This window comes from Ischnura elegans, chromosome 13, assembly GCF_921293095.1.
Source record: "Ischnura elegans chromosome 13, ioIscEleg1.1, whole genome shotgun sequence".
NCBI lineage: Eukaryota > Metazoa > Arthropoda > Insecta > Odonata > Coenagrionidae > Ischnura > Ischnura elegans.
The window spans coordinates 8,036,018-8,051,767 of record NC_060258.1 but is presented as its reverse complement, the minus strand read 5'-3'; the positions used below and the strand labels follow the sequence as shown (position 1 = coordinate 8,051,767).

The 15,750-nt window shown below is 38.2% G+C and overlaps 1 protein-coding gene across 1 annotated transcript in view; it reads right to left on the bottom strand.

Moving 5' to 3' along the window:
• Nucleotides 1-15,750, bottom strand: part of LOC124170151 (bax inhibitor 1) — a 56,142-nt gene that overhangs the window by 23,627 nt on the left and 16,765 nt on the right. Inside the window, exons 2-3 of the mRNA XM_046548845.1 lie at nucleotides 12,787-13,034; nucleotides 7,163-7,389 (exon numbers count right to left, since the gene is read on the bottom strand). Coding sequence (XP_046404801.1) covers nucleotides 7,163-7,389; nucleotides 12,787-13,034 — 475 coding nt within the window. The remainder of the gene's footprint in view (nucleotides 1-7,162; nucleotides 7,390-12,786; nucleotides 13,035-15,750) is intronic.

The window sequence follows — 15,750 nt, the reverse complement described above, 5'->3', positions numbered from 1 at the left end:
AGTTTTGAGCAGAGGGTCTTCAGAAGTGATAATTAATGATAATACTTGTTCCTCTAGATTACCCAAAAATACCTCCGCTAAGATCGGGGAAAGAGGTGAACCAATTGCTAACCCATGTGTTGAGTGTAACAAGTGTCAGAAAAATATAAGTAATTTTGGGAAATGAAGAGATTGAAGAGGATATTAAAGTCTTCTATGACTAGATCACTGCAGCCCTTCTTCTCCAATAAAAGCGAGCGACACTTTAGACCTACGAACCGTCCATTTTTTCCATTGATCTATCTCTTGGTTCACATTTTTTCTTTGAAGAATTGAGCTTTTCACAATGCTGATTAAACCCTTACACTTTATGCACTATGCTATATTTATTTTCTGAATATCCTGCTCTTATCCTCTATTTATTTTCGGTGGCACTTTTTAAATTGATTACAGTGGAACCTCGTTAAAGCGAGTACGGGCTATAGCGACACCCCCCGCTATTACGAGAGATAGCCGATGCACCGTTAATTGACCCTATAATAAGCGTGTTAAAAAATTCGTTTTTTACGAGGCCCTTTTGGTGTTGACTCTCGCCATAGCGAGGGTTTCACCGCCGGAAGACTTTTATCATGACTCTTTAACCTCTGTAATTGCTAGCGATCTGTAAGAAATGAAGTTGATGGAGTGCTCAGTCCTAAATTTATGTGGTAAACTGTCGTTCGATAAAGAAATAGTTAATTTTGGTGAAAAATATTGTAGCATTAGCATTCGCGAATGCTTCATCTTCTCTTGTTCCTCGGGCAGCAGAAAGCAGTCGGCAGCATACCCGCACGTCCATGAGTTGCATGAATAGAAAGCATTTGATAAAACACACCATGGCCAAAAAAAAACCAAACACGTCTAAGCGAGAAAATAAAAATAAAGGAGTAATATGAGAGTGTTGAAGTTAATTTATCTTCCTATTCGCTTGGCAAAATTACAAAAAAAACAAAAGTGCCCAAGGAATGCAGACGATGAAGAGTTATAAGGAGATCACAAATGAAAAAACGACTTCGTTTTCTTCCACTAATTTATTTTTACGGTACGACATGTTTCGACCTTGAGCGGTCATTTACGAGTACACCCATGTCTCGTATAGCGCAAGGGATGCGTTCCTTGGGGTCTTTGCGCTATACGAATTTGCGTTATACGAGAGCGTTTTAACATAGGGAAGATAGGGATGCGTTCCTGGTAGCATAGGTCTTGGGTATTGAATTTCCTCTAAAACATCTATATTCCCATAAAAAGCCTTAGAAAACATTATTTCTATAAATATTTATAGTTTAAAACATCTTTAAAGATAGTATTCACGCATTCAAAGACTTTTATTCACGTTAAAAAAAATTCTTACGTGCTTTCGAAATTCCATCCTGTCGTGCGGGTGGGCTAACATCTGCTATCTCAGGGGATCTTAATGCGTTGCCGGCAGTTGATGATTATTCAAACTAGTCTAAAAACAACTATGTGTCACCCAGGCCCTTTTGTCGCTCATCGAAATGACAGGAAAATACTACTTTAAATGCCATTTCATAGCTAGCGGAGTTTATGAATGATAAATCATTTTAATTTGAAGTCCTCCGAGTCATTAGCAGCTACGTGAAACAGTCTTTAAATGCCTTGAAACCTGACCCAGGTTTTCCTTCCCTGAAAATGAATGAACGAGAATGCATTCTTTTCCAAAAGAATATCGTCTCATCAACACTAAAAACTAGTTGAGGGGGAAAGAAGCCACTTTCAATAACAGCTTGGAGTTCATCAGAAAATGTTGTGGTGGCTGCGCTATCAACACTTGCAGATTCACCTGATATCGCCGCACTGAAAATACCTGCTTGCCGTTTAAATTCTGGAACCAACTGGAGCTTTCACTTAATGTCTCGGAGCGATTACCACTCTCGTCTTTTTGTACTGATTCACCATGAACTTTCCGTATGTGTAGACCGCTTGGTTGAAGTTGGTGCGGCTGAGGTCACTGATATTTTAGCTTCGTCTTTATTCAGAATAAGGCATCGTGAGTTTAAACTTCCGCGCAATATCGCTTTGACGCTCTCCATTTTCAAAGCAATTGACCTCTCTCAAGTCCTCTTCTAGGTTAATGGTTTTTCTTGATAAATTCTTGATTTTTCTACACGCATTCCTATTTTTGCCATATTCTCTTGGTTTTTACTCTGACGTATGGCTCTATCTAAATCACCTTCTTCTGCTGAACTGTATTCCTGAGACGCAGAAGGGCTATGACTGCGGGGAGGGAACGAAGCCATTGTGTTTAAGACTCTATAGCGGACCCTTTTATGTGTTGATGCTATTCATGCGCAACTCGGTCACCGCTCCATTTCTCCCCCGTGAATACCGATGACCTTGAAGGCTTAAGCGTAGACTCTCTACCTGGAAGTCAATCGCCTGGTAACCTACGACGGCAAAAATACGTCTCAAACCGTATTGCTGAAAAAAAAACTCATTTCCACTAGCCCTACGCTTAATTAACGATCTAAATTATTTATTATCATTCTGTTAAGGAGACGAGATAAATCTTCGGTAGGCCGGCTATCTAGACCCAATGACGAGTAATACTTTTGGCAATTGCGCAGCAATGAATTTCGATTAATATATAAACAAAAAAGAAGATTTGAGGCAAGAAATAATATTAATATGCGTAAATTGATAGAAATTTCGTGTGTACTTAGCGCAAGTTCACGTTTTATCACGAGAGCGTTTAAGATTTTTGATTAGGCTACACTGCGTTGCAATGTTTCCCCGAGGAACGAATTTGCGCTATATCGAAATTGCGCTAATCGAAATTGCGCTATACGAGACATGGGTGTACGTGAATTCACGGCTTATTCACGGTTTTAAGGTTTTCACGTGTAAACAAGCCACCATGTTGCTTGTTTAAATAATTTAAAATTAACAATGGTAGTGAGGAGGCAAGAATGGTAGTGAGGGATGCGGCAAGGAAATACACAAGGGGAGTCGTGGGTTGTGAGAGCTACGTATAAGAGGTGTATTATAAGATCGGCAGAATAAGAAAAAAAAGAGAGGACGCAAAGAAAAAGGAGGCGCCCACAAGAGAGAGAACCGATTGAAGGAAGGACGCGTGAATAGAAAAAGGTGGAGAAAAATGGAGAGAGGGATCATGGAGGAAGATATCAGGCAGAGAGTGTGGAGTAGTACTGTACCATCCGGCGGTGTTTGTGTGGAGACGTGAACCCGATAAGTAGACTTGAATGATTATTATAAATACACAGGGGGAAGAGTTAAAAGCCCATTGGAATATAAATGGAAGTTATGCAATCTGTTTGTTATAATGATCGATTGTAAATTGGGCCCAATTAGTCTTACCTCATGATATTCTGAATCTAAAAGTGTAAAAGTGATATTTTGTGCATGTTATTCCATAATTAAGTGTGTCTCTATACCCTAAGAGAACACGAAACCAAATAAATAGCAGGTAAGTAGGGTTGCATTAATTGGTAGTGTTACAATACTTAGCCGTCACGTTTTAGCACGCTTGAAATTTTTCAATTTTCCTTTAATCGCGTAAAAAACAGATATCGTAATTTAAAAATCTGAAGCGTGAAATTTGGTACTCCATGAGTAATAATCTTTCGATTTAGGCTATAAAATAATAATTAAAAGAAACCACCATATTATGGGCCAGAGACAATAGGTATGTATAACGGGGCGCATCACGCTTTAAAAATTTTTTGTCTCCAGAAACGTGCAATGAGAATAATGGGGAATTTTCACATTTTTTGAAAACTCTGTCAAAATGTAGTAAACCTCTAGGAAAGAATATCTACCGGGGGAAATTTCAATACTAGTGGTAGTTTTCAAGATGTTAAAGGTCAAAGTGGAGGAGTGGGGGGAGCGAGCGAAAGTAGTGTGTCCAAGAGGAGTGATGTAATTTCTCCCCAAACGGAGTTGCTAACGTCCGAGGCGTGGAGTTAGGAGATTGTTGCGGTATACGTACGCCAGGAAGACGGTATGTTTACCTACGTGAAGTCCTGTTAATAATCTCGAATAATAAATATTGCTTGGTGCCTATGTGTTCAAACACATCACGAAATTCTAATAAAATATTCGTCCTTATGTCGAATAATAAAGCGAGAAGAAAGAAGTGTGTTAAGGCGATGAAGAGGAAGAACGATCTGTCGACGAAAACGACGGGATTTGTTCGTGAAGATCACTTTAACTTAAGTAATTACAACAGAATTATGCTGAGAAATGACTTGAGCGTGTGGTGCGGAGGGCGTGCAGTTGCCCTGTTCGCACAGTACCCGCCTGTCGCTTGCATGCTGTTTTTGCTGAGCTAGCGTAGGTTGACGGCCCTCGTAGTACCCAATGTCTTATAATTATTCTTTTTTGAATTTATCAATGATTAATCATGATAATAATACTTAAAGAGTACATACAGTAGGCTACCCTCCTTCTCTCCGAAATCAATTGATTCTCATGCATAGTATTCCAACTGAACTCCCTCGACACCGTATTTGCTACCTAGGAGTGTACAATTTGTAAGAGCTCACTGGTATATAATCACGACCTCCTCCAATCAACTGACTTAGTGCCATAGGAGGAAATACAACCTGAGGAAGTGATGGAAAGCCAAGTTCAGTAAAAGTCCTGCCAATGAAAACCAGAATCAAAGACTGTTAGTGTTCAGAAAAAAACCTTCAGTATACTCTGTTTTTCTTGGAAGAAAAGGCAGCATTGTATTTAAGAATAAACTGTGAAAATTATTTTATCGTCAATTTGCTATCAGGAAAGACTGGGTTACCTGCTATTGTTATATTCAGGAAAATTAGACACAACAAATTCTTCAATATTTTAGCTCAGAAGATCTCAATGTCTCACCCTCGACAGCGGCACGATATTTTTCTGTTTCCATTATTCCGATGGCTAGTCTTTTGAAAAATCTGGTTTTTTGGGTGGACAAAAATAAGATGTTGCTTAATATAGTTTAATCTGAATTGGATCATAAAAAATAGATGAGTACCCACTGCAGTGAGTGACATTTTCTCTTGTATGAATCAGTCTTTTTACTGCGATTAGTACAACAAATTACGCTTACTTTATCACGCTAAGATAGGTATAAAGTAAAGACTTGCCAAGGAAACTCTAAACCCGTTTTTTACAGTAATTATTGCATTATACTGCTGATAGTGAAGAAAAATAGAAATAATGTTTTTAAACGCAATTATTTCAAAAGGAATCATTTTTAACATTGCTATACAATTAATGAACTGTTTATAGCTCAAATATTTCTATCTAAACTCAATCAAAAATAAATAAGTCATTTGATTCTTCTTTAGAAAATTTCAACTCGAAAGGTTATGGTGACCGGGCAATAGATAGTGTCATTCGCATAGACGGGATTTCTTGAGCAATTCCAAAAGACTGTGGGGTAAAAGTAGATCGCGCGTTCGAACTAACTGCTCACTCATTCAGTGGTAAAATTTGAGAGTTAATTAGACCACCAAGAATTTCCAAGAATGTAAAGAGCTCTAAAGATGAAGTTAAGCTAACTAAGCAAATAGAAAGCTTTAGGATCCATGTGGAGAGAGTAATAAGAAACGTCAAAGAATACAAGTTGCTTGTCCTTCATTCCTGCATTGATAACCATTTGGTGCACAAAAGTAGGATTAGAGGATAGTTTTAAAAGACAATCACTTCTACCATAACGATATTCGGGCTCTGCCTCAATGATGGGGAAATTTTGTAGGAAGCGACGGAAAATACTTTGAATGCATTAATAAACAATGCACACATTTATAATCATTTAAAAAAATAAAGTTGTATTTTTCATTTAAAAAACAACGATTGCATACCTGATATTATTTAACATAAATGATTGAATTTTGGCATAAGTTTGCTAAATAGCTTATCATTATTTTGTAGTCATCTAATAGAAGTTTCATAGCTAACATTAAAAGCTGTATTATCTTATGCTAATCGTTAAACAGCCATTATGAAAGTGGCTCCAAAAGCACATAACCTGTCAAAACCTGCACACACTTCAGACAGTATGCATACAGAACACACCTTTAAACTGTACAGGTGCATAATGTGTACAGAAAAATTACCTTACTATCTGTGCACAGAGAGTATTTCACAACATACTGAATCAACTATCCGATATCATACTGAAAGCAAAAACTCATAACTCGTACCATATAAACTATATTTGCACTAACTAGATGCATCAATATTTCATGCAGAAATTTTCAACGGAGGCCGAGTAGCTACTTCTGTATTCGTAAAAGCTGGTCCAGTAATGGCATAATAAACTAGAAAAACTTACCGCGAAGCCTTCACTTCATTAAATTTTGCAGCCAAAAAGTCCGGGTTACTTTTAAAATATAATGCCATCATTAGGGAATTCACCTCTGGGAGATTATCGCAACAGCCTTTTCACGAAACCGTCTTCCATTTCGCATATGTTCGATATATTCTTGTTATAAGAGTACAGAAAATGGATAGAATATGCTTGACGTTACTAAACACCTTCATAAAATGTCTGAGAGAAAACACGGATTAAAAATATGCCGAAATATTAACTTACTCAAAGAGTACTTCATTGTAGCTTCTGCGGCCGTGCACGCAAAACGAAAACACCGTCGGGAGAAATGACGTCACCAACAATCAAAGCTAACTTCGCGTTTGCAGACGGATTTCACTGTTTTAAATGAATTTCATGATGAAATCAATGGTTTACGAGAAGTTTCATTGGTGAAAATGGATTCCTGGTGAAAATTGCTATAAGTATCATGTATTATTTTGATGAAAAAAATTTCATGCAACTTCCCCATTGCTAACAAAGATTATAGGTCTCCCAGCAGAGCAATCTTCAAGGAATTGCAAATTCTACCAATTCCTTGTGTTTTTGTATTTTATTTACTATTATGTGTGTAAAAAATAACTTTAATAATTTCATCATGAATAGTGTTCCTCATAATTACCCCACTAGGTCACAAAGTGACTTGCATTACAATTTTGTACGCACTAATGGTAGCTAAAATGGGCCCAAAGGAAATGGGCATCAAACTGTTTAACAAACTGTTACACACGGTTGAGTGGGAACCCTGTAAATCTTACATAAAGCTAGAGATGTCCTTTTCACACACAGCACCAAACATCGCTCACTCACCTGGTGGATGATCATGGAGCCAAAGAAGAGGTTGCCAATGGAGAGGAGGACCATGGTGGACAGCACTGACCCCAGGAGTCCACCGAGGAAGAGGTATGAGCCACGGCGGGCGTACAGCGCAGACGCAGAGAGGGAGGCAAAGAGGACAGCGGTGCCAATCAGGGCCGTCACGATGATGCTTGGATTGATCTGGATGACCAAGTCGAGCAGCGGACCGAGTGAGATCCCTGCAATGACGGAAAAAGACACCTTTAGTTCGTCTTTCTTCCTCTCAATTTCTAAAGTCAATTAGTGTCTTGTAACATAACCAAAATCAAAAACAGTTGTAATAAGGGGGTGTCCATCAATAGGGTGGTTTCCTATTATTTCTTTATTGCCTAAATCGAAAGATTATTACTCCTCGAGTAAGTATTTCACGCTTTTAGATTTTTAAGTGACGATATCTATTTTTCGCGATTAAATGAAAAGTGAAAATTTTCAAGCGCGCGAAAACGCGACGAGTAAGTATGAATGCCGGGAAATCTTTCCGTGTGGCGTATTTCTGGTTCCCGCTGCCGCCCTGTGAGGTGACCTTGAGGCGAGTTGAGCGCTGATACGACGCAGGCTGCTAGCGGGTAGCTGAGTACCCTGCTGGCTGGTAGCGCTTGGCTTAAATAAGGATTATTAATACCTAATCAAATGAAGAAAACTTTCCGACCTTAGCCAGTTTTAATAGGTGATTATTAAGACATGTTTCCCTGAGCTCTGCACCTCATGCATGCATTGATAACCTCAGACGATGTATAACTCCTATCTACTCGTATAAAAACTAGGTCCCTGTGACGTCACATGGAGTGGCATCGCATTGGCGCCAATCTGGCCCTTTTCAAATGAGGATAAAAATGGAACATTGCCATTTGTCTAAACCGGTATTTCTAAAACAAAATAATTTGTATATTATGAATACGCTAATGGTGGGTAATCAATGCCTTTCGTTTTCTTTGATGAAGGAAAGTACCCTATTGCGTGGGGTGATTTTGGTGATTTTTGGACCTCTCCTCACCCATAAGTGCAATATCGTGAGGTTTGGCTTGACCCATCTAATCTCATGTAAGGTTGATCAAAACGCATATTTTCCGTGTAAATGCACCAATCTACGCTTTCTTGTGTTGGATTCATAAAAAAAATTGTTCAATTATTTTTATTTTAAAATTAATTAATACCAGCAATTAAGGTTACTAAGATCGTTTAAAAAAAATCGCAACAAAAATTACGTGATACTTGCCAGGTCCCCCCTTTCCCTCTCATGAGATTGGGAGTGAATCCCCCCGACAAATACCTCTCGCAATCAATGGAAGGCCCCCAAATAGAACAGACATGGATAATTTCAGCAAAATTAATTTTTATTAAAAAAAAAAACGGCGCAGTCGTGGGACTGGCCGACAGAAGTGAAAACTGAAATAATTATTATCCATTTATTTTATATATAGATTTAATATTATTAAAGAACTAATTTTTCCAGTAATACTCATTTTTCAACAAAAATTGATATTATTTTTTTCAGCAAACTGTTTATTATTAAATATATATTAAAAATACAATGTGTATGAATAGAAAGTAACATCATTTATATATTAAATATAATATGCTTTGATTTCTTTTATTAAATATGCTTCAAACCTATACTTGTTCACTATGCACATAAAAGAAACTGCCTCAAATTGTACTGACCAGTATTTTTATAGCATGTACACTAGGGCAGATCGGAAAAATCGATTTTTTTCAAATCCATCTGGCCCAATGAAAAAAAGTTGTGGGACCGATCAAAAATAAGGCCTGAAAAATTTGAGACCTCTACGTGAACCCCTGACCCTCGCTCAAATGCGATTTAGGGGGAGGGTCAAAATTCTAAAAATGTAATATTTTATAGTCGTTCCTTATAGATTTTGCCAAGTTACTGCCCTAATAGTGCAAAACATTTCGTGCATTTCGACGTATCTTCCACCGTTTAGCCACAAAATGCCTACTTTGAGTCCGCGTCCACGAAGAAAATATTCCAACGCCCACACAGCGTCGCGGATACAAGAACGGCGGACCGATCCCCTCCCCGCTCGCTTCTCCCCCTCCCACGCCTCGAATACAGCTAAATTCATCCCACGTGTGCTGCTACGAGGTCTTTCATCTTTGATAATATAAATCGGAAGATGGTAGAAGGTAAAAAACGATGCGTAGAAGGGACGACTTGTCTCTTATTGGCGCCTCGTAGGCGTTAAAAAAATCCATGTTACCAACTTTTAGAGAAACTTTGGTTTTATGACGAAATTCACGGCTATTCCCAGGTTTTTTCACGGTTGACGAAATCCACGGGTTATCCATGATTTTAAGGTTTTCACGGCTGAGTGGGAGTCCAGGCAAACAAACCCTCTTCCCGTAAGAACATCGAGAATTACATGAACCCTTGGGCATCTCTTAAGTAATTAACGCTCCAGTTTGATGCTCAGACACTGTTCTCTTCACATTTAATTAAGAGAGAAGAAAACAAAAACATCATTGCATACAAACGGAGAGCAGTATTTATAAACACAAACAATACTTTTTTCCAAGGAGAAGCATCCATTTTTTCCATTAATCGATCTCTTGGTTCACATTTTTTCTTTGAAGAATTGAACTTTACACTATACCGATTAAACCCTTAACACTTTATGCGCTATGCATTGGCGCAGACTCCATGGGGCCTGAGGGGGCCCGAGCCCCCCAAAAATTCGTTACAGATGTGAGGAAAAAATGTGTCATGCTTGTCGATTTTCCCTGGAGTGTCCAGATATCGAGATTCGAGTGAACATGGTTCTAATGTTGATCATATGACTCATCTAAAATGCTTAAAATGCTAAAGCTAAATGGTAAAATGCTGAAAGAACTGGGATGGGATACACTAGAACGGAGAAGAAAAATAAATAGGCTTTGCGCACTCTTCCGCACACTGAAAGGGGAAAAGGCATGGGGGGAACTTCGGAGGAAGATTGAATACCCCAGCTATATTGGTAGGCATGATCACCAATTCAAGATGAAATGCCGGCCGCAAAGGACTAACGTAAAGAAATTCTCGTACCTTAACAGGACGATTACGGAATGGAATAAACTCCCTGCAGAACTGTTTAAGCCCTACCCTAACAACGTAAGGATTTTCAAAAAGAGGTGTAGAGGATTAATATTGGAAAATTAATATCACTGAATTTTAATACTTTCCAGTTTCATTTTGGTAATGTATTTCTCATTTGCTATATTTTTGTTTTTCTTTTTATTTTGTATAACCTGTTACCACCTGGCAAATAGCCAACTTGTAACTTGTACTATATAATAATAATAATAATAAAAAACTTAAAACTCACCACTTATAAAATTTACTGGGGCAAGGTCCCTGGTTTGGGCCCCCCCAATATTTTTCGTAAGTCGGCACCTGATTTTCTTTGAAAAATTGAGCTTTTCACAATGCTGATTAAACCCTTACACTTTATGCGCTATGCTAAATTTATTTTCTGAATATCATGCTCTTATCCTGTATTTATTTTTCTGTGGCACTTTTTCAATCGAATGTTAGGTAATGAAATGATATTTTGTAGTCTGTAACAAAAGTAGTCTGTAGTTTTATGACGAAATTCACGGCTATTCCCAGGTTTTCTCACGGTTGACGAAATCCACGGGTTATCCATGATTTTAAGGTTTTCATGGCTAACAAGGAGACATCGCCAAAGTGATACTCGGGATCTGGATGTGGATGTTATTAACTGAAACTATATAGGTAAGGCAGAAAAAGTGTCACAGCTTTCTTCCACATAGGCTCGGGTTCGAGAGATATTCGCTTGTAAAGATTTAACGCAGCATGACATCCCTTGAGTAATCGCTACCTCTTAACTACGGCCGTGTTTTCCTCTCACCTAACTTTTGAAATCACTGTTACATTTTATCCCCATTCCTTTTTTTTTAGTTACTTCGCGATTTTTAAAATTTAATATCAACTTATAGATTTTAAACGAAACTCCGAATTGTGCCTTACCACGGCGATTACTCAAGGGATGTCATGTTGCGCGAAGTCTTTACATGCGAATATCTCTCGAACCCGGGCCTATGTGGAAGAAAGCTGTGACACTTTTTCTACCTTACCTATATAGTTTCAGAAAATAACATCCACATCCAGATCCCGAACATCACTTTGGCGACGTCTCCTTGTGAGTGGGAGCCCAGACAAACAAACCCTCTTCCCGTAAGAACATCGAGAATGAACCCTACGTAATGGATGTTAGTCCAAGGAACATAACGTCATCATTACGCAGTGCATTTTTTCCACACAGAGATACTGTAACTGGCGCGCCTAAAGTCATTTGATACTAATGCTGCTTCATTGGGGCTTTTCTTACACTATTTTGAGCATCAGTCAAGCGACGGTCTAGCGTTGCGTTAACCTGCCCCGTGTACGGGCCAAGTTCACACAACAGACTTAGACCTAAAAACATTTTTTTTTACGGTTAATAACACAAATAGCCAACAACTGAATGCGTATAATTTTTATTTCATTAACTTCTTTAATAAACCACAATTCCCTAAATTTCTCAAGTTAAAACGTAAGAAAATTCATTGAAAATAATCCGCGTAAACGTGCTCCGATCCTCCGTATGTAGATTCAATAAAGAAAATATCTTTCTGACAGGCAATTTTGATACTCGTTTACATAGTTTTATTGAATTTGTATCCTTATTTTATTATAATAAATTAAGCATGATCAAAAACGATACAGCCACCGTTGATTTATAAATGGTGTAACTAAACTGTAAGTTCATTGATTGTTAGGCAGTACAAAGTATGCCGGGTCAGCTAGTTATTTCATAAACACTTCACGACAGACAAGAGCATTGTTGGGGCCCAAGGCGATCACCAGCCATCCAACCTGGACACACTGCCCCTCGTATGAGTAATGAATATTAGTCCAAGGAACATAACTGTAATGTATTCAATTTAATATTTTATGTTAATTTCTGTTCATGTAAAACGGAATGTATTTCTAAAAGATTACCTGGAGCCCTACCGATTGTTGAGTAGTTGAATAAACAAGCTTGCGAATGGTTAATGGTTTTAGAGATTGTAATTATTCCTTTCAAAAAGTATCTGAGTAAAAAAAGATTATAGAGGTAATAATAAATGGGTGAAAGGAGTTGTTTTCAAAATTTTAGGCCAAGTGAAATATTTAATAAAATTAAGTAATGAAATAATATGGAAGTGTAATGTTGACCAAATAGTAGGTTTGCAGAATGAACAGTTAGGGAGAGAAAAATTAAACGATTGAATTTGTTATCGTATTTTGTGTCTTTTTTTTCTCTTTCTTTATTATTAATGTGTTTTGTTTATTTTCAAGTTAAGAGGGAGGAATGTAATGTATTCAATTTAATATTTTATGTTAATTTCTGTTTATGTAAAACGGAATGTGTTTCTAAAAGATTACCCTTGAGCCCTGCCGATTGTTGAGTTGTTGAATAAACAAGCTTGCGAATGGTTAATGGTTTTAGGGATTGTAATTATTCCTTTCAAAAAGTATCTGAGTAAAAATAGTAGTACGGTGGAGACATCACAATAACGTTGTTATTATTACGTACCTGAGCAGAAACAGAAGGTGAGCAGGAGGGCCAGGCGCGTCTGCTGTCCCTTGCGGTTCACGGGGTCGTGTGGTGTCATGAGCAGTCCAATGAGCGATCCGAGGGAGAGCAGGAAGGGCATAAAGCCCGTCGTGAGGAACTGCAACGGGTGATTGGTGAGCGCCAGCACCGAGCCCACTGACGCAGAGATGCACGACATTGAGAGGCAGGCATAGACGCTCTTCAGATGCGTCACCACCGGCTCCTCCCTTCAAGCAAATAACAATAAAGACACTCAGCGACACACCAACACTTTGAATGATCAAATCGAAACTCCAAGGTATGTGATGTAAGGGGTCCATATTCAGGGTTCCCATTCTAACTGAATTATTTATATTCAATTATATTTCTTGGAGTTTAGGTCAATGTAAAACAAGTTATAGCCAACGTTTCGATTCATTTAAAAGCATCCTCAGGGCTATGAAAGAGAAAACATGAACAATATAAAATACAAAGATGACAACGATATACAATATTTTTACATAAAAATGTTACGATCGCGTTTTTTTTTTTAATCAAAATTAATGGTAACTAGGTGTGGCAATACCTTAGTAACACAACATCAATAAATATGTACAAAGTTAAGAGGTATGTCAAAATTTTTTTTGTTTTGTATTCTGTTCTTATATATATACAGTAAAATTCGGTTATAACGCGGGTCTAGGGGGACATAGTTTACACCCGCGTTATCGGACAACCGCGTTATTACGGGAAAATACGTGGGAAGCAATAAAAAAACCCTTAAAGGTAATTTTTATAGCCAATTTATTTGCGTAATACATTATTAAAATATTTATTTTATGATTTAGACGCTCTACTTTAACGGGAGTTACTAAAATACTCGGATATTTTCTCTTGCCGCGATAGTTGATGGCGTTTCTTTGTCACGTAATTTTTTATGCTTTGCAAGTGCAACAGATGAATATGTACTATCGCAATCACTTTGTTCCTCCAACCAATTCATCAATTCACTTATATTATGTAATAAATGGCCAATTTTTGGCATCTCGACCTCACATTCGTCTTCTTCATTCTCGCTCTCATCTTCCGATGATGCAACTGTTTTTACGCGGCTCTGGACTGCAGCCACAATCTCTTCGTCACTCTTATAAGCAGATACAGGAGTTTCCTCGTCTTCGCGAACCCAGGCCTCGAGATCACTCACAAATAGTTTATTAGAAAGAACATCTGAAGCTTCACGTGCGTCCTCTTCCGTGAAACCCAAAAACTCGTCTTCGTCTTCCATGCTATCGCCCGCTGTATACTCGCACTTTGACCAGCAATTTAGGATTGTAGCTGAAGTTATTTTCTTCCATGCCAATCCAATATTATAAGCCATATTTTTCAGGGTGACTGTTTTCAGATGTTCTTGTACCTGCAGTTCTGAATTTATGACACTAGTGAGCAATTCCCGCCGATAATGGGCTTTAAATGCTCTGATTATCCCTTGATCCATGGGCTGAATAAGAGCTGTCGTATTTTTTGGTAAAAACGAAGCCACTATTTTGCCATCCCTCGATATCAAGAGCTCAGAAGACGGATGGGCCGGACAGTTATCTAACAGAAGTAGTGCCTTCTCTTCTAACTTTTTTGATCTTAAGTGGCTCTTAACCGATGGAACAAAATCTTCATTGAACCATGATAAAAAAATGTCTCGAGTCATCCAGGCATTCTGACTGTTTTTGTAATTTATGGGTAGTGCTATCATATTAACGTGCTTGAAGCACCGAGGACTTCGATTTTTACCAATACACAGAGGTTTTAACTTGTGACTTCCTGATTTGTTTGCGCACAGTAATAAAGTCACTCTTTCTTTGCTCATTTTTATTCCGGATTTATTTGCTGACTTCTTAATATCAAGTGATTTTGTTGGAAGCAATCTGTATAGTAGAGAGCGGTTTCATCGCAGTTATACAATTGCTCTTCAGTGTACTCACCCTCATCAATCATCTTGTGTAAATTTACTTTTTGTTTTTGTGTAATTTATCTTGTGGGACTTAAGTCCCACAGCTGCCCTTAAGTCCCTCTAGCTGCTTCACTGTCACTGGAACGAGATTCTCCTTGCATATTAACTTGCGCTATCCCGTGGCGAATTTTCCACCTCGATAGCCAGCCAGCAGAAGCAACAAAATCATGAGCCCCACCAATTTGTTTATTTAATTTAATTGCCTGTGCTTGTAAAAGTGGACCAGATAATGGAACACCTTCACTGCGCTTCTGAACAAACCACGTAAACAAACATTCATCCACATCACCAGCAGCACTCAATCTAGCCTTTTTCTATCAAGTCCTATTTCGTCATCCACTTGACCAACAAATGATCGTAATTTATCTTCTTCTTTCATCCAACCACGAATATAGTTCTTTCAGGAACACCAAACTCCCTGATTAAACTTGATTTTGTATCACCGCGTTTCACTCTGTCGATTATGCCCAACTTTTCTTTAATTGTGTAAGTTTTCCTTTTGGCAGACATCGTTTTAACCCTAAAATCAATGAAATTTTTCGTAAAAAAGTAATTTTCATATTCATATTAAGCCTAAGACAAAGGTAAAACAGCCTATATTCATCATTAAATGCTCGAAGCCTGTGGGCATTGAGTACCTACCTTGGTTTGAGCGCCGCGGTGCGAACGTACGAATGAGAATTATCTCAATCTCCCAGAATCTCGAAAATTATTATAGCCGTGCAACACTTTTTTCAGCTCGAGTTTACAAGACACAATGACCGATCAGGCATTACAGAGTTTTTTTTGGCTACGAAACAATGTATGGAATACGTCGCCAACCGCGTTAATACAGTCGCTTGAAGCTGCGACGCGCCGGTAGTCACGCCGAGATAAAATTCACCACAAAGTTACCTACCTCAAAAAAAGGTCAATGTAATCATCTCGGGGGACATGGTGAGACCCGCGGTATATCCGAA